Source organism: Microtus oregoni, unplaced genomic scaffold (genome assembly GCF_018167655.1).
Source record: "Microtus oregoni isolate MIOR12 unplaced genomic scaffold, Mior012 000001F_ref0000356, whole genome shotgun sequence".
In the NCBI taxonomy this organism is placed as follows: Eukaryota; Metazoa; Chordata; class Mammalia; order Rodentia; family Cricetidae; genus Microtus; species Microtus oregoni.
The window spans coordinates 64739688-64759126 of NW_024543060.1; the positions used below are offsets into that span (position 1 = coordinate 64739688).

The following is a 19439-nucleotide window of genomic DNA, read 5'->3' on the forward strand; positions in this document are numbered from 1 at the left end:
TGTGTAACAGTCCCAACTGTCCTAGAACTCAATTTGTAGACCAGGCTGGCCTTAAACTCTCAGAGATCTGCCTGCATCTGCCTCCCAAGTGCTGGCATTAAAGGCCTGTGCACACACCTTTAGTCCCAGCACTTAAAAGGCAGAGACAGGTAAATTTCTGTGAGTTTGAGGCCAGCCTGGTCTCCTTACCCTCAGTGATGCTAGTCTCGTCTCAGTCACTGCTAATTTCTCTATTCCAGCTGACCCTGATAGAGTCTTTAGGTGGCTCTCACTTCCCTCTGCAGGTTCAGGAGCCAGGCACCCCCCCCCCCCCCCCGCCAAGTTCTCTCAGCGCTCTTAAGAGTCCAGGCTTCCTCGGGACAGAGCCCCCAGCTTTGAACACTCAATGGATTTCCTAGCCCAGAGTCCCCAAGTCTTCCCACAATCCTCTGAAAAACAACATGGCCATATACTCCATAGCCTTGGTACCTCTTTCTCATGGGTAGGGTTACTGTTGCTGTGATGAAACACCATGACCAAAAGCAAGTTGGAGAGGCTGACACTTCCGTGTCACCGTTCATCACTTGAGGAAGTCAGGACAGGGTCTCAAGCAGGGCAGGAACCTGGAGGCAGGAGCTGATGCAGAGGCCATGGAAAAGAGCTGCTTACTGGCTTGCTCATCATGGCTTGTTCAGCCTGCTTTCTTATAGAACCCAGGACAGCCAGTCTGGCATGGCCCCTCCCACATCAATCACTATAAGAAAATGCCTTACAGGCCTGCCCTTAGCTGAATCTTATACAGATATTTTCTCAATTGAGGCTCCTTCTCACATATGATTCTAGCTTGTGTCAAGTTGACATAAAACTAGCCAGCACACCTTTAAAAAAGAAATAACCATACCTGTGCTGCTGGTAAGTTTGTTTGTTTTTGTCTTTTGAGATAGGGCTTTCTGTTACTACTCCTGGCAGTCCTGGAACTTCTTATACAGACCAGGCTGGCCTCAGACTCACAGAAGATCCACTTGCCTCTGCCTCTGAGTGCTGGGATTAAATGGGACACCAACATACCTGACTTTGCTGCTCTGTTCTAGACCTAAGACCTTGAGCACGCCCAACAAGTGCTTTACCAAGGAGCTGCATCCCAAACCACACACCTAGCATCTCCTTAGGCTGTTAGAACTCTGGCTTGATAGGTCGGGACCATGAGGGACTGCAAATTCCTTAACCATTAGAAGCTTTCTGTTTCCCCTGGCTGTCTGTATTGTCAGAGGACATCCCATGGTATTTATTTTAGGGCCATGGGAATCTCATGTAATTTGTGTTTTAAAGGCGTTACTAGCTTGCCTTTCCTTCCTTCCCTCCCTCTTTTAATTCTTTCCCTCCTTGCACGTCTCTATGCTAGGCATTGAGCCCAGAGCTTTAGATCTGCTAGGCAGGTGTCCTTCCCTTAAGCTACACCATAGCCTAGCAGTGCTGGGATTGAAGCTTGGTTGCTAGAACATTTGCCCAGCATGCACGATGCCCCAGGTTAGATCCTAGCACCACATAAGACCAAACTTGGTGCGTATCTGTAATCTCAGCACAGGGAGGTGCAGGCAGGCTGTTAAGACAGGTCCTTATATAGACCAAGCTAGCCTCAGACCCCTCCTGTTTCTGCCTCTCAAGTACTGAGATTAAGGTGTGAGCTACCATGCTTGGCTTTTTCGGGGGCCTCGGGGCAGCTCTAGATATGTAGTCTGGCTGTCTTAGAATTTGTTTGTTTGTTTGTTTTGTTTTTTGAGACAGGGTTTCTCTGTGGCTTTGGAGCCTGTCCTGGCACTAGCTCTTGTAGACCAGGCTGGTGTCGAACTCACAGAGATCTGCCTGCCTCTGCCTCCCGAGTGCTGGGATTAAAGGCGTGCACCACCACTGCCTGGCTAGAATTTGTTATGTAGGCAAAGTTAGCTCAAACTAGGAATCCTCCTACCTCTACCTCTCAAGTGCTAGTACTAGAGACATGAGCCGCTATCTGTGTTGCCATTTATGAATAAGAAAAAGGGCATGGGGAGACCTCCACGGCCACATTTACACCACTTGCTGCACAGGCAGTGATTGTGAGGGCTGGGCTTTGACCAAGGAAGAAGACTCTTGGTGTCAGCCTGGAGCCTCCTCTGCACACACACAGGTACACATGACTTCCCATGCACACAGACAAACACACATAAACACACAAACACGTATGTATGTGGGGGAAAAGAACAAGACAGAAAAAGATAATTGTTAAGTAAACCTTTTTTTTATCCTTTTTTTTCTTAATATTTATTTATTTATTATGTATATAATAGTCTATCTGTATGTATGTCTGCAGGCCAGAAGAGAGACACCAGACCTCATTACAGATGGTTGTGAGCCACCATGTGGTTGCTGGGAATTGAACTCAGAACCTTTGGAAGAGCAGGCAATGCTCTTAACCACTGAGCCATCTCTCCAGCCCCCATGTTAAGTAAATCTTGCAAAAATGTAACACTTGAGCTAAAAAAGAAGTCTAACATCTAGATTTCTTTTACATAAAAAAGTGTATGTGCATGTGTGAGCATGTACTCAGTATGGCATAGTACATGTGTGAGGTCAGAGGACAACTTGTAAGACTCGGTTTTCTTACCAGGCAGTGGTGGCGCACACCTTTAATCCCAGCACTCGGGAGGCAGAGGCAGGCGGATCTACAAGAGCTAGTTCCAGGGCAGGCCACAAAGCGACACAGAGAAACGCTGTCTTGAAAAACCAAAACAAACAAACAAACAAACAAAAAAGCTGTTTTCCCTCCTCACATTGTTGGTTTCAAGGATTAAACCCAGGTCATCAGGCTGAGCACCAGACACCTTTGTGCCCTAGCCCCTCAACAGCCCTGTGCACTGTAAAAGCTGCTTCTGTAAAGATGGGGCTGCAGTGCACAGTTTATAGCTTGCGTTTCCACGCTGCGGCACAGCAGCACAGCTCTGGAGCCGGTCTGCCTGGCTTTGATTGAATCTGGTTTGACCAACAGTTTGTCCTGTGATTCCAGACAAGCTTTTTAAGTTCTGTGCCTCTGTCACTCATTAAAACGTGAATAATGATAGTGTCTACATCAGAGAGTTGTCTAGGATTAGTTAATAGGCTAAAAGTGCTTAAAATCATGACAGACACATAGTAAAGGTCAGTGAATGTTGGTGTGGTCATTCCTCAATACGAATAAAACATGATATTCTGTGTTTGCTCTCTGAGACCCTTCCCCTCTCCCAAACAAACAAATCCCAAGCCATTATCACTGTAGGAAAGGTAGGGCAAAAAACAATAAACAAATGTCAGTGAAGTTTTCTAACATTTAAAATTACTATTGTGTGCATATATGACATATGTATTAAAAATTTATGTAATTCTATGTGTGGGGTCTTTTTTCCTGTGCACTGTGTACATGTAGTGCCAGTGAATGGCAGAAGAGAGTTGGCATTAAAGTGTTTTTTAGCACTGTGGGTTCTGGGAATAGAGCTAGGGTCCTCTATAAGAGCAACAAGTGCTCTTAACTGCTGAGCCATCTCAACAACACCCAGACACACCAGTAAATTTTAAATGTATTTTAATTGTATGATCCCCTGCAGCTGGAGTTAAAGGCTGCTGTGAGCTGTCTGCTTGTTGGTCCTGAGAGTTGAACTCCGGCCCTCTTTAACAGCAGTCCTCTCCAGTCCCAGATAGTCTACTTATGTATTTGTTTGGTTATTGTTACTATTATTCTTGAGATAGGGTGTCACTGTGTAGCTCTGGCTAGCCTGAAACTCACTATGTAGATTAAACGGGTCTTAACCTCTCAGAGGTGTGACTGCTGAGTGCATGGATTATTAATATTTTATTTTAATTAAAGACTGTATCTCGTGGTCCAGACTGGCCTCATACTCTGTGTGGCTGAGAATGACCCTGAGCTTCTCATTGTCTTGTGCCTGCTACCCGAGTGGTAAGATTAGGTGTTTCCCACCACACCTGGTTTATGTGCTGTTGAGGCTCAAACTTGGGGCTGGCTGCATGCTAATCAAGCCCTCTGCCAACTGAGCTATGTCTCTAGCCCTAAATACTTGACGTTTTTTAAAGCCGTGTCTGACTGTATACCCAGGGCTTCCGTGAAATTCATCAGTCCTCTGCCTCAGCTTCTTAAAATGATGGATTGTAAGTGTGAGCCTCCACTCTAGCTAGTAAACTTGAAAGTTTTGGGCTGTGACACGCCTCGGTGTATAAAGGCACCTATCCCCTAAGCTGGCCGCCTGAGTCCAGTCCAGGACCCACATGGTAGAAGGAGAGAACCAACCTCCATACGTTAGCCTCTGTCCTCCACATTCAAGCTATGGTGTGCATGTGCCTACAAACATATACACACACAAACTTAAATAAGATGAAAATACTGATTAAGTCCCCCAACTCTGTGATGGGTAGAGTCAGTAACGTGTCCACCAGACAAGCATGAGGACATGAGTTTTGATCTCTGGCAACCGTGGCAAAGCCAGATATAATGACTGAACTTTGCCCCTTACCCTAGAATCTGCTGGCCAGGCTAGCCCGTCTAGGTTCATTGAGAGAACTCTCAAAACTTAAGGGTTGAAGAGATGGTTCAGTGTTTCTCAGCACCCACATGGTGGTTCATAACTGTCTATAAGGCAGCTCCAGGAGACCCAACACCTTCTGGCCCCTGAGTACTGCATGCATGTGGTACATAGATAAACATGCAGGTGAGACCTAGTACACATGGGCAAAATTAACCGATTAAAAAACAACATAGGGAGGAAAGACGCTTATGCTGACCTCTGCCTCCATCTTATACACATATATACATATATGTATCCATATGAGGATACATATACACTGTATCCTCACACACTCACAATTAAAAAAAAAAACACTTCATAGTCCTTGCACAGGGCTCTGCTATTCTTCTCTTATTGTTCCAATTTTAGTATATGTGTTGTCAAAGTAAGCATAAAAAGTTTTCTAACTTTTCAGATTTTCTAACTTGATAGATTTCTTTTTAAAACAATTTCATAGGTGCATATAATTGTTTTGATTCCTCCACCACCTTCCCTCCCTACTACATGGGCTATTTTTTTTTATTTTGTTTTAAATTTATTTTTAACTGGGCATAATAGTGTATACCTGTAATTCTAAGCAGAGGCATGTGGATCTCTGTGATTCTAGGTTAGCCTGGTATTTAGTGAGTTCCAAACAAAACAAAAACATTATTTTGTTTGTAAGGTGTTTTGCCTGAGTGTCGGTTTGTGTACCACATGTGAGCGTGGTACCCATGGAGGACAGAAGATGGTGCCTGATCTATGGAACCTGTACCTGCTTCAGGCAAAAGATTTGTTTCTGTGCTAAAAGCAGAGCTTTAACTGCAGTAGTTTGTTTCAGAAAGAAATTTGGCAGCCATGCAAACTTCCAGTCATGAGGGGAATGCAACTCTTTCATAGTCAAGGTTTAAGACCTAGGAGTGTCGCTCAGTTGTATAGAACCCCCAGCCCTGTATAAAGTAGGCCTCAGGCACATGCTCAGCATTCTAAATAGAGAGGGGATGCAGGAGGTTAAATTTGCTGGTTTGCCTTTGTACCTTCTTACAAGTTAAAAACAGCTAGCTGGTCCTGGTGGCACATGTCTGTACCCCAGAACTCGGGAGGCAGAAGAAAGAGGATCAGAAATTCAAGGTAGTCCACCACAGAGCCAGTTCCTGTGTATTCCATGAGACTCTGTCTTAAAAGCGTAGCAAAAGGCCAGGTAGTGGTGCACACTTTTAATCCCAGCACTCTGGAGAGTGAGACAGATGGATCTCTGTGAGTTTGAGGCCAGCCTGGTCTACAGAGCGAGTTCCAGGACAGGCTCCAAAGCTACAGAGAAACCCTGCCTCAAAAACAAAAACAAACAAACAAAAAACAGCAAAAGGGCTGGAGAGATTGTTAAGAGCACTGGTGGTTCTTCCAGAAGACCTGGGTTCAATTCCCAGCACCCACATGGTGGCTCACACCTGTCTCTAACTTCAGGATCCAGTACCCTCACATAGGTATACAGGCAAAACACCAGAGCACATTTAAAAAAAAAACAAAAAACAAAAAACAAAAAGCAAACACATATACACAGATACAAAGCACTCGGCGATAGTGCTGGCTGTGCACAGACCTTTAGTCCCCCCAGCACTTGGGAGCCAGAGGCAGGCAGATCTCTGTGAGTTTGAGGTCTACAGAGCTGGTTCCAGGACATCCAAGGCTAAACAGAGAAACCCTGTCTCAAGAAACAAAGCAAAACACAAAATCCAGAAAATTGATCGTATCAATTCTTTTTTTTTTTTCTTTCCCTTCTGAGATAGGGACTCACTATATAGGCCCTGGTTCTCTTGAATCTCACTGTGTAGACCAGTTGAGGCTGGCCTCGAACTCCAAGATCCCTCTGTGTCTTGCTCCTGAGTGGTGGGATCAAAGGGTGTGCATCACCATGGTCAACTCATATCAGTTTCTTGCATAGAATACTTTAGGCATATGCACACTCAAAAGTCTCTTTGTACAGTTATTCATCACCACAGAAAAGTAGCAACCCAGTGCTAGAGACCCTTAGCAGCCTTGAGCTACAGGGCAGATAGAGTCACAGGCGTCATCCAGACCAGCATTTCTGCTCTTGGTCTGATTCCCTGAGTTCAGATAGCACTTCCCTGTGTTTTTACTGCAAATAGCATTAGTTTAGTAGAGAGAAAATGTTAGACAAACCCAAAATGAGCAGTATTCTTATTTAACTAGCCAGTTTTTTGTTGCTTGTTTTTGTTTTGGTATTTCAAGACAGGGTTTCTCTGAGTAACCCTGGCTGCTCTTGAATGATCTCTGTAAACCAGTTGTGTATCCACTGGTGAGCCCAGTAATCTGTCATGAAAGTCCAATCTGAAGGTTACATAGACAGCCATTCTTAAACTCTGTGGAACACTAAAGCTAAAACTAGTTAATAGGGGGGGGGAGAGAGAGGTATCTAGGGAGGAGGGTGTTATTCGGAGGAGGAGGAGAATGAGAAAGGACCAGAACATTTAGTGTATGAAATTGTCAAAAAACAAAGTTTACTTTAAAAGGTGTTAGGTCTAAATGTTATTCTCAGAGTTTTTCCTCTAGAGATATCTATTTTTATTGTTTGTGTTTGCATGTTTTGCCTGCATGTATTCTGTGCACCATGTATAAAGCCCCATGCTCAGCTACAATACATCCACTTACATTTTTTTTTATAGAGAAACGTACAAATGCGATAAAATATTAACAATTTGAGAATTGGCTGGAGCGATGGCTCAGTAGTTAATGGCTTATCTTTAGAGGACCTGGATTTGTTTCCCAGCTTCCGCAGGGTGACTCAAGGTCATCTGTAACTCCAGTTCCAGAGGACCCACCACCCTCTTCTGGCCTTCATGGCACCAGACATGCATGTGGACTGCATACATAATACAGGCATGTGGAGTGCATACATAATACAGGCATGTGGAGTGCATACATAATACAGGCATGTGGAGGGCATACATAATACAGGCATATGGAGGGCATACATAATACAGGCATGTGGAGGGCATACATAATACAGGCATGTGGAGGGCATACATAATATAGGAGGCATGTGGAGGGCATACATAATACAGGCATGTGGAAGGCATACATAATACAGGCATGTGGAGGGCATACATAATATAGGAGGCATGTGGAGGGCATACATAATACAGGCATGTGGAGGGCATACATAATACAGGCATGTGGAGGGCATACATAATACAGGCATGTGGAGGGCATACATAATACAGGCATGTGGAGGGCATACCATACATAATACAGGCATATGGTGTGCGTACATACTACATGCTGTGGACCTGGTCACCTGTGCATCAGAATCTGATCACATCTGGCAGAGAGAGAGAGGAGAGAGAGCGCGCAAGCACAACCCCCTCCACCTTTGTCCTCCCCTCCCCCCATTCTTAAGTATCAGAAAAAAACATGCCATGTCAGGTCACCTCCAAATGTCTTTAGCTAAACGGATCAAGCTCCTACATTTTCCCTTTCTAATTAAGAATGTTCTAATCCTCACATAAACTGTATACAATAAGAACTATCAAGTATTGTCCATAAGAAAGAAAAGGTAGGGCTGGAGAGATGGCTCAGTGGTTAAGAGCATTGCCTGCTCTTCCAAAGGTCCTGAGTTCAATTCCCAGCAACCACACCGTGGCTCACAACCATCTGTAAAGAGGTCTGGTGCCCTCTTCTGGCCTTCAGGCATACACACAGACAGAATATTGTATACATAATAAATAAATAAATAAATATTAAAAAAAAAGAAAGAAAGAAAAGGTAATAACAAACAAAACTGAAATTACAACCAACAAGAACAACATGAAGCAAGAAGCACACTCTAAATGTCCAGACTGTAGGTGACAGTCCAATAGCTGTTCACTTCTGAAGAGTCCAAGTTTTGTACTTAAAATGTCCTTAGCTGAGATCCGAGAGGATTGTAACTGTGACTGTCTAGTTAATTAGACAGAAAAGGGGAGGTGATGTGGGATGCCCCCCTGTATCCTATGAATGCGTCTTATTACCATTGGTTAATAAAGAAGCTGCTTTGGTCTATGGCAGGGCAGAATATAGCTAGGTAGGGGCTGGAGAGATGGCTCAGAGGTTAAGAACATTGCCTGCTCTTCCAAAGATCCTGAGTTCAATTCCCAGCAACCACATGATGACTCACAACCATCTGTAATGAGGTCTGGTGCCCTCTTCTGGTCTGCAGGCCTACACACAGAATATTGTATACATAACAAATAAATATCTTTTAAAAAAGAATATTGCTAGGTGGGAAATACATACAGAGATACAGGGAGAAAGAAGGCAAGTCAAGAAGACACCAGCAGCTGCTAGAAGAGTAAGATACCAGAACATTACTGGTAAGCTTGGGACACATGACGATATACAGATTATTAGAATGGACTAATTTGTGTGTAGAGCTAGCCAGTAAGAAGTGTGAGCTATTGGCCAAAAAAATTATAATTAATATTAAGCCTCTCAATGATTATTTTAAAAGTGACTGCAGGATCCAGTAGGCGGGAAAAAGCTGGTCTAGCGGACTGGGCGGGACAGAAATACTCCAGCTACACACCAAAACACATAAAAATAAATTTTAAAAATATTTTGAGAAGCCAGGCAGTAGTAGTGGCACACATGCCTTTAATCCCAGCACTCGGGAGGCAGAGGCAGGTGAATCACTGCATTCGAGGCCAGCCTGGTCTACAAGAGCGAGTTCCAGGACAGCCAGGACTGTTACACAGAGAAACCCTGTCTTTGCGGAAAAAAATTGAGAATCAGGATGAAGTCAGTATAAGTCAGAATCATCAAAGTAAAAAGTTAAAAACGTAACAATTTATAAATGTTCATCATGGCAATCCCAGTGGACACCAGAGCTCTGGGTTAATTCTAACTGTAACAGTGTGCCAGGACACACGCGTGTTGGGACTAAAGGTGTGCCCCACCACCACCCGGCATGCTTTTGGTTTCTAAGTTAAGGTTTCACTGACAGAGAAGCCCAGACTGACTTCAAACTCAACGATCTACCTGCCTCCATCTCTTCAGTATTTGGACTACACAACACTAAGTTGCTTTTGATTTCTGGCTGTTTTGTTATTTTGATCAGTGCTGAGATCAAGCCCAGGGTTTAATGCACGCTGGGCAAGCACTCTGTCCCTGAGCTGTGTCCCGTGCAGACGGCTTTGTGGTTTGCTTCTTGCTCTTTTATCTGTGTCAGAGGCCTGTGTCATGCGCCTCAATGCTGACTTCATCTTCCTAAAGCAGTGGTCGTCCGCCAGGGCTAGTTCTTCTCTCTCGGGGTCCAGAAAGGTGCTTGTTTGTCACACTTGGGGAATGCTGCAGACTTCTAGCGGCAGAGGTCAGAGGTCCTTAACATTCTACAGTGTGCTAGGCAGCCGCCCACAGGCCTTTAATCCAAGATCTTGAGAAGCAGAGGCCGAGGCTGGTGGATCTCCCTGAGTTCAAGGTCTGCTAGTCTACAGGGTGAGTTCCAGGATAGCCATGGTGGTTACGTGGAGAAACCCTGTCTTGAGAAACTAAAAAAAAAAAAAAAGAACTTCTTAGCTCCAAATTACTGTGTTGCCTAGGCTGAGAAAATTGTTTAAAAGTTATCTGGAAAGTCAGTTTTGAGTCAACTAAGTAACTTTCTTCCTTCCTTCCTTCCTTCCTTTTTGTTTTGTTTTTTGAAACAAGGTTTCTCTGTGTATCTTTGGCGGTCCTGGCCTCGAACTCACTGCTATCTACCTGCCTCTGCCTCCCGAGTGCTGGGATTAAAGGCTTTGGGCCAATTTTTGAAGGCATTCATGTTCCTTAAACCTTGTGTTGACTCCATTAGTGACTTTAGAGGAGCTTGGATTTGCCATGCTTCTTGATATGTAGGTGATACTCAGCAAATGTTTTCTCTGTGTGTGTGTTTGTGTGTGTGTGCGCGCAGGCGCATGTGTCTGTGTATGAGTGTACATTATAGGTTAGGAAGGTGGTTTTGTTCTTTTTTTTAAATGAGGTCTCTCTGGGTAGACTAGAACTCACTGTAGCTCAGGCTGGCCTAGAACTTGTGGCAAGCCTCCTCCCTCTGCCTGTCCAATGCTAGGAATAAAGGGATGTGTCCCTACACTAGCTAGAAAGATTCTCCTTTCTGTAGTGTTGGGGATTGTATGCACAATTCTAGGCAAGCAGTCTACCGCTGCAGTACACCACCAATCTGCCGCTGGGAAGATTTTTTTTTTTTTTTTTTGCTAAACTGTTATTTTTCATTTTTCTGTTATGCTGAGATTGAACAGCAATGGATGTGCCTGCCAAACACTCCCAGTGAGTGAAGCATGAGCCCTGACCAGCTGTGTGCATGCGTGTGAGCATGCGTGTAGAGACCAGTGTTCCAGTTGTTCCCTTCCTTATCTTCGGAGACAGGACTGGTCACTGAGCTCAGAGCTCACTGATTTGGCTAGCCCCGGGGCTCCCATCTCCGCCTCCCCAGCATGGTCCTCACTTAGAGCACTTTTCCTGAGCCATCTCCCTAGCCTGCTCTGGTTCTGAGATAGATAGAGTCTCACTGTGTGGTTTGTAGCTTGGAACCATGTGGAGCAGGCCGGCCTCCCGACTTGCCATGAGGGCTGGGGTGACAGGTGTGTAGTACCGTGCCTTGTGACACACGGTTCTTAATTCATTCTCCCTTACAGGCTTCCTGGTGATGCTAAGGTGTTGTTTTGCTTCTATATAAACTTTTTTAAAATTCAGGAGGCTGGAAATTACCAAAACACAACTGTCTAGTCACCTTCTGTTGCCGTGACGAAACACCATGACCAAGGACAACTTAAGGCAGGGGTTGTCTTGCATTAAGGTTCTAGAGGACTAGAGTCTGTGATGGTGGGGAAGGCCTTGGGCGCTGGCAGGACTAGGAGCAGGTAGCTGACTGTTACATCTTCTATCCTCACACAGAGAAGGGGGAGGGGGTAGAAAGAGAGAGACAGACAGACGAGGGGGGGATACAGAGAGAGGGAATGAGAAAACGGGAAATGAGGTGGTGGCACCACAAACTGGTGACCCATTGTTAAAGCCTGTGGGGCACATTCCTCATTCAAACCACCACAGACCTCATGTATGTACTATGGCATGTATGTATGTGTGTCCCCATCCCACACGCAATAAGTAACAAAATAAAATTGGATGGTCTGACTCTGAGTCCTGAGAACTGACTCACCTCTTCAAGACCATCCCAGGCTGAGGGATCAGCATAACATCATGTGTTCAACTCAAGTCTGACCGGTCAGTCGGGTAGACAGAGAGGCCGTGGACAGTGTTCAGTCTGACCTGTCGGTCAGGTAGACAGAGAGGCCGGGGACAGTGTTCAGTCTGACCTGTCGGTCAGGTAGACAGAGAGGCCGGGGACAGTGTTCAGTCTGACCTGTCGGTCAGGTAGACAGAGAGGCCGGGGACAGTGTTCAGTCTGACCTGTCGGTCAGGTAGACAGAGAGGCCGGGGACAGTGTTCAGTCTGACCTGTCGGTCAGGTAGACAGAGAGGCCGGGGACAGTGTTCAGTCTGACTTCTTTGGGTTTGACCTTTGTGAGCTCCAAGGCAGCAGAGCAGCTTTGCTCTTCTCTGTCCCGTCACAAGCACTCATTCAGGTTCTCACCATCACCTACAGTTTTTTGTCTCCAGTCGCTTCCCTGTTGGCACAATGAGTTTTTTTTTGTTTGTTGGTTTTGGTTTTTTGAGAAAAGGTCTCATTATGTAGCTCTGGCTGCCCTGCAACTGACTTTGTAGTCAAGGCTGGCCTTGGACTCAGAGATCCGCCTGCCTCTGCCTCCCCTGTGTTGGGACTAAAGGTGTGCGCCACTGTACCCAGCGATAGTTTTTGATGTTGAGGATTGAACCCGGGTACTTGTGCACAGTAGGTAAGCGCTCTAGCACAAAAGAGAAATGTCATCAACTCCTTGTTAAACCGTTCAGTGACAGCTCATGGCCTTTGTGCCGGAGTCTAATTCCACGTGGAATTCTTGGTGGCCTGGCCTTTGCTGGCTTGTTTAGACTCTGTCTTGACAGCTCTTTGTACTCCTCAGGCCCGCCTTCCACCTAGCTAGCTCTTACTGCCCTAAGGACACATTTCTGGAAAATGTCTCAGAAGCTCCCTTCTTCCAGCCTGGGCTGGGAGTCCTGTCTGTCTCAGCCTCCAGGGACACCTGCATCGCATCGTGATGTGTGTGCGCTAATGTGATGTCTGCTCTCCCCGGATTAGTCCTCGCATCCCTTGGGTACCAGATTCTCAATGAATGTCCATGGAGTGAATGATGGGATTTGGCAGTGAGCAGGTGTTTTGACCACATCGATGCGGCTTTTTCTAAAGTGACCTTTTTTTCTTGTTACTGCTTCCAGGACCTGGGTTTCAGTGATGAGACATGGGGTATGACGTAACACGTTTCCAGGGGGACGTTGACGAGGACCTTATCTGCCCTATTTGCAGCGGAGTCTTGGAGGAGCCAGTACAGGTGAGTGGGTATAAGGGCAGGTTTGCGGGGGCAGCCTATGGCAGTAAAACTACCAAAGAACATACTTTTGAGGAATGGACTCCTGGGGGTCCCTGTGTTCTTCTCCCATTCCTGCCCCCAGCAGAGCTTTGGTACAGAGGAGAATTTGTGGTTACAAGGAAAATAATGACATCCTGGAGTGTATCTAGACCTGGGTTTATTGAGATATTTGTGGTGTACAATTGTCAGCTGTGGGGGGCTGGAGAGATGGCTCAGTGGTTAAGAGCATTGCCTGTTCTTCCAAAGGTCCTGAGTTCAATTCCCAGCAACCACATGGTGGCTCACAACCATCTGTAATGAGGTCTGGTGCCCTCTTCTGGCCTGCAGGAATACATGTAGACAGAATATTATATACATAATAAATAAATAAATCTTAAAAATAAAATAGTCAGCTGTGTATTTCTTCCCACAATGGCTTGGTAGTTGCTTTTTTGTGTGAGAACTCTAAGGTCTGTGTTCTGTCCATGACTAGGCTTGCTTGATCAGTTCATGCTGCACTCGGACAGCGAATGCTTTGTGTGCCCAGCTGTCTCCCTGGAACCTCTTTTGCCTGCCTCGAGTCTAGCATCTAACAGATGGGGACCCCTTTTTCTTCCTGGGAGCTACTGGGAGGTTTGGTGGAGCCATGCTCTTTGATGTGAAAGCTGCCAGGCCAATAGGTCATTTTCTCTACCAGCCCGACCAGGCTCTGAGTCATTTGTCTTCTCCCGGGATAGGTTGAGAAGCTCGGAATTGCCAGGCAAACTGAATGTGAATCTCACTGACACAGACGTGCATGGGACATCATCCTCCATGAGCCTTGTTGCCCTCGTTTTGCAAATACCAATTATTCCTTTGCCACTTGGCCAATTGAGATGATACAATTCTCCAAACCAGGACACCAATTACAGTCATCTCATTGCTGCTTTTAGACTCTTCACAGGGCTGGCTTCCCTCCAGACTGAGCTGACTCTTCCTCTCCAGTTTTCAGCCGCCGGAAGGAGCAGAGTCAGGTCCATCAGTCCTGGAACCAGAGCCCTTTCTGTGTCTTTGGAGCCTATTGCCGTTAAAGGCACTTTAGATGGATGTGAGCAACTGTCTGGTGGTGTCAAGAGGTCACGGGGGTCCTGCCCCTCTTTCTTGGCAGAGCATTGTTTGCTCTCTGGCACCATCATTTAAGGAGAGTCACCTGTAGAGATGAATGGTTGTCAGTGAGCCCAAAGTCAGGAGCCACCCCCATCTCCAGTGTTCCCCTCCTCAGGGAGTAGGCAGGTGGCCCTCGTAGTAGTCAGTTTGTTTCTAAGGGCCCGTGTGGGCTTGTCTTACCACAGAACTATTTACTTATTTATGATTTTGAAGTCAAGCTGCAGCTGGAGAGATGTCACAGTGGTGTCAAGGACTCGCTGGTGTCCCAGGGAACCCAGACTAATTCCCAGCACCATGTCTGGTGGCTTTCTAGTGCTTTAACTCCAGCTTTAAGGGGTTCCAAAGCCTCTGGCTTCCTCGGGCACCCACACTCACGTACATGTCCCCCGCAGACACTCACAGCTACACATGATTGAAAATAATAAAAGTAAAATTGTCAAAGGTCAAGGGAAAACTAATTTTTCTTTTGTGGCGGTTCTCAGTTAGGAATGGGGCTCGTGTCCGCTTCCCCCGGGAAGTGCCGGGATGCCAGCTGGCTTGGGCCCAGGCCCTGTGCATGCTGCCTCAGTCTTGTCTAGCAGGCCTTGATTCCTTGCTGCCTTCCGTCTCCTTTGGCTCTTAAAATCTTCCCACCTCCTCTTCAGGATCCCCTGAGCCCTGTGTCGAGGGCTTTGATGAAGATTCCCATTTAAGACTGAGTGTTCCAAGGTCCCTCACTCCCTGTTGGAGGGGCTCAGAAGAGATTGTGTGAAAAACTTTTTCCAATTACAAAAAAAAAAAAGTATCTTCTAATGTAATTTAATTACATTTTTAAAAATCACATTTAGAGTGTGTCTGTGCATGTGTGTCCTCGAACACACCGGTCAGAGGACAACTTATGAAATTCAATTCTCTTTTTCTTTTTTTATTATTATTTTTTTAATATTTATTTCTTTATTATGTATACAGTGTTCTGTCTGTGTGTATGTCTGCAGGCCAGAAGAGGGCACCAGACCTCATTACAGATGGTTGTGAGCCACCATGTGGTTTCTGGGAATTGAACTCAGGACCTTTGGAAGAGCAGGCAATGCTCTTAACCACTGAGCCATCTCTCCAGCCCCCTCAATTCTCTTTTTCGACAGGAGTCCTGGGTGCTGAACATGAGGTGCGGCAAGCACCCTCATCTTCCGAGCTATCTCACCAATCCTTCTCTAGTTAGTGCCTTACAGATGACTGCAAGTGTTTAAGGGAAGCCAGGAATTTAGCTCTCGTTTTCCTTTTTGTGGTGCTAGAGATGGCAGCTGGGCTTCGTTCCTGCCAGGCAGGTTCTCTGCACTGAGCTGTATCCCCAGCCCGGTTTGCCCTTTCAAATGATCGTTCTGACTGATAGATGCAGCCTGGATAAGAAGAGGCAAGAGAAACCAGTTGGGAGGCATGCTTAATAATTTAGGTCAGAGATGGTGTGATAGGAACTTGGAATGGGCTCGTAGCAATAGAGGAGAAAAGCAGACAGATCTCAGGTTGTTTTCTTAGAGGCTTGAAGATGAACCAGGTGTGTTGGCACCTGCCTTCCCTACATAGCTGCTTCACAGATAGGATGGCCCACGTGTGACTTTGTTTTAAAAAAAACATGGGGCCACTAACATTTTACCTATTATTCTGTGTGTGTAGTGAGTGGCCATGAGTGTGCCATGACATGAGGTAGTCAAAGGACAGTTTGCTTCCATCAGGCTGGGTCTCAAACACCTTTACCTGCTGAGCCGTTTCCCCAGCCCTGTCTCTGAGTCTCTAAAAAGTGAAACCTGGGCCTGTGAGATGGGTGAAGCACATTCCACACAAGCCTGATGGCGAGCTCAGTCTCCGGGAGCCACAGTGGAGTGGGGAGCAGCTCCACGGCTCATCTGCACTTGCACACCCAAGAAGTCAAAAACTAACCTGACTTAAGTATTGTCGCCCATTGCTGAGTGCCAGAAAGTGTTGTCTCAGGGACCAGGGCACCAACCTTCTCAAAGAAATGAGTGTGTGTGTGTGTGTGTGTGTGTATACACAATATATACAGTATATACAATTGTGGGAGGTAGTTAGGAGGAGGGGTTGCTTTGGTTTTTGAAACAGGTTTTGTAACCTGTTTGTAATCAAGCCAGGACTTTGAGATCCTTCGGTTAGGAGCCCAGTGTAGCAGCTGTGAGTGGGGAAGGTAGGACAAGCCTAAGGACAATGAGACTACATAGCCAAGACTCTTACCTCTCAAGAAAGTTTTCCTGACTCTGGCCACTTGCTTTCTTGTTGGGTCTTTTGTTTTCCTTTCATGTCTTAAAAATATTTTTTATTTTTATTTACGTGTATGTGTGTGTGAGAGGGAGGGAGGGAAGAAGGGAGGGAGGGAGGGAGGGAGGGAGGGAAAGGAGAATTCCACACGTATTTAGAAAAGAAACTGTCAGAACACCTGAAACCAAAGTTAGAGGTTGTTGTGAGCTCCATGTGGGTGCTCGGAACTGAACCTGGGTCCTCTGGAAGAGCAGCCTATGCTGTTAATTGCTGAGCCATCTCTCCAACCTGTTTGTTTAGGGATTCCAGGGGACAGTTGCTTGTTTGTTGAGACAAAGTCTCACTCTGTAGACCAGGCTGACATGGAACTCAGAGATCTGCCTGCCTCTGCCTCCAGAGAGCTGGGATTAGAGATGGGCGCCCACAGCTGGATTGTTTTTTTGCGTGTTTGCTCAGTGTGTCTGTCCATGCTCGTGAATACACACGCAGTCCCTGGAGCTCAGCAGCAGCTGGCAGGGCTTTAGCCTGCTGAGTCATCCACCAGCTCCATTTGGTTTCTGGGCTAACAAGGTTTTGCCATCTAGGGCAGGCACTCAGGAGACTTCTGCCTGAGCCCATGCACGGCCACAGCAACTCTTGTTCTCTCCCTCCCTTTCTCCCTCCCTCCCTCCCTCTCTCTCTCTCTTTGGTTTTTTAAGATAGATTTCTGGAACTCACAGAAATCCTCCTGCCTCTACCTCCTCTGGGATTAAAGCTGTGTGCCGCCACCACCCAGCTCTTGTACTGTCTTATTTCTGCTGTGGTTAGTGAGGTTTTGCTCCCTCTAAACTGCATCTGAATCCTCTTCAAGCCTGGGATCTGCTGTGGCCGACCTTGCCTTCCTCTAGACGTCTTAGCAATCGTTGTGTGTGCAGTCCTGTCAGCAATTAGTGATTGACCGCCTGTGTCATCACCCCATTGTCCTGGGTGTTATTTATGTCTCTTACTATTGTGTAACCTTGTTTATCTTGGCTCACAACTCATTTGTACTATTAAACACAGAAGTAAGTCGGATGCCCGACCCGAAAACGCCCTGCCCCAAATAGATCTATAATTTGCCATGACCCTGTGACCAACCCCTGGACCTCTGGGCCTAGAACCTGCTCCAAGGCTTGACTGGCTTCATGGTTATTGTTAAGAAAAAATAATAAGAAAGGCGGCTCTGCCGGTGCAAGAAATCCAATTAGGTCAAATCAAACCAAATCAAAATGCCCATCGTTTTATTAAGAATGATGCTCTCGGGTGGCTGAGCGCATGGTGGGGAAACAGAAAGGCAGGGAGCCCATGCAAACCCAGAACCACACGTTTCTCCTCTGGGAGCCCACTTAAATACCCTGGCATGCTGGGATTTGGAGTCCAGAGCAATGCAACTCCCAGGCCAGGGGGCTGGGATAGATGCCAGGGGCTAGAGGCTATGCTTCCAACTTAACAGTTATCAGATTCAGGCTCTCAGCTCAAGAGGCTTGACTGGCTTCGTGGTTATCAGATCCAGGCTCTCAGCTCAGAGGCTTGGCTGGCTTCGTGGTTATCAGATCCAGGCTCTCAGCTCCTGATAATTCCCTTGTGTCCCTTTTGCACCTCCCTGTCCCTTCTAGGCACCTCACTGTGAGCATGCTTTCTGCAACGCCTGCATCACCCAATGGTTCTCTCAGCAGCAGACGTGCCCGGTAGACCGCAGCGTTGTCACGGTCGCCCACCTGCGCCCCGTACCCCGGATCATGCGGAACATGCTGTCAAAGCTGCAGATCGCCTGTGACAACGCTGTGTTTGGCTGCAGTGCTGTTGTCCGGCTTGACAACCTCATGTCCCACCTCAGTGACTGTGAGCACAACCCGAAGCGGCCCGTGACCTGTGAACAGGGCTGTGGGTGAGAGTCCCTCCCTCTGCCCCGTTCAGATAAGGCCTTCCATTTACGCTCCTGTAGGCTCCCTGCCCACAGATCTCACTTTCCAGCTATGGCCACTTTGCTCTTGTATTGTTAAAAAAGAGAGGACAGCAGTCCTCTGATAACACTGAAGATGGAGGCCCTTTGCTCTCTCTCCATCAGACTGCCGGTTCTAGTTTCTAGCCTCTCTTGTTCCCTTCTGCCCTATTTTCTGTCTGTGTGGGGTGGGAAATATTCGATTAAACACTGGTACCTGGAACAGCAATCCAGGACTGCCCAGAAGAAATATGTGTGCTGGTAGACTCCCACTGAGCAGCCTGACAGGACACAGCAGTTTCCCTCCTAATTTAGAACGGCATCCTAAGAATCGGGCAGGCTCTTAGAGGCTCAGAAGATGGGGTGGAGGTGGGGGTGGGGATGTGTTACTCCCAGTTGGTAGAGTGCTTGCTTTCCTATACACAAAGTTGGGGGTGTGGGGGAGATCAGAAGTGTCAGGATCATCCTTGGCACAAGTTGGAGGCCAGTCTGGCCGCACGAGACCTTGTCTTAAGGTGTTGGTGGGGTCCTCTGGAACATTAAGTCTCGATGGGTGGAAGTTCAGTATGTGGGGCCAGGAAAAGAAAGTGAAGAGAGGAGGCTGGAAAGATGGTTGGCCGTGTGAGCAGCGGATAGAAGAAGCTGAAGAAGCCGTTAGCACGCAGGTCCTGTTGAATAGCCTGTTCTCTCTTACCCCACTCTGGACTGCAGCCTGGAGATGCCCAAAGATGAGCTGCCAAATCACAATTGCATTAAGCACCTGCGCTCCGTGGTGCAGCAGCAGCAGACGCGAATCGCAGAACTGGAGAAGACATCGGCTGAGCACAAGCACCAGCTGGCGGAACAGGTGGGGCCCAGCGAGTGAGGGGGCATGCCTAAATAACCTGCCCATCACAGACCCCCCGTGGGACCACAGCAGATACTCTGTAGAGGGTCAGCTGGGATGTCCTCACTTCCTACATCCACTCACGTCACTCAGTCACCTGACACCCACGGAGTGGCTTCTTCACGAAGCTAAGTCCTGGGGAGTCAG

General features: G+C 46.9%; 1 protein-coding gene across 3 annotated transcripts in view; it reads left to right on the forward strand.

Annotated features, from left to right (window-relative positions):
• The window catches only part of Rnf41 (ring finger protein 41), a 30821-nt gene that overhangs the window by 9168 nt on the left and 2214 nt on the right, over nucleotides 1-19439 (forward strand). For 2 of the 3 annotated variants that reach the window (XM_041672586.1, XM_041672594.1), the window contains exons 3-5: nucleotides 12923-13035; nucleotides 18081-18352; nucleotides 19118-19253. In XM_041672586.1, coding sequence (XP_041528520.1) covers nucleotides 12946-13035; nucleotides 18081-18352; nucleotides 19118-19253 — 498 coding nt within the window. In that variant the 5' untranslated portion in view covers nucleotides 12923-12945. The remainder of the gene's footprint in view (nucleotides 1-12922; nucleotides 13036-18080; nucleotides 18353-19117; nucleotides 19254-19439) is intronic. The other variant, XM_041672602.1, reaches the window with a different exon arrangement.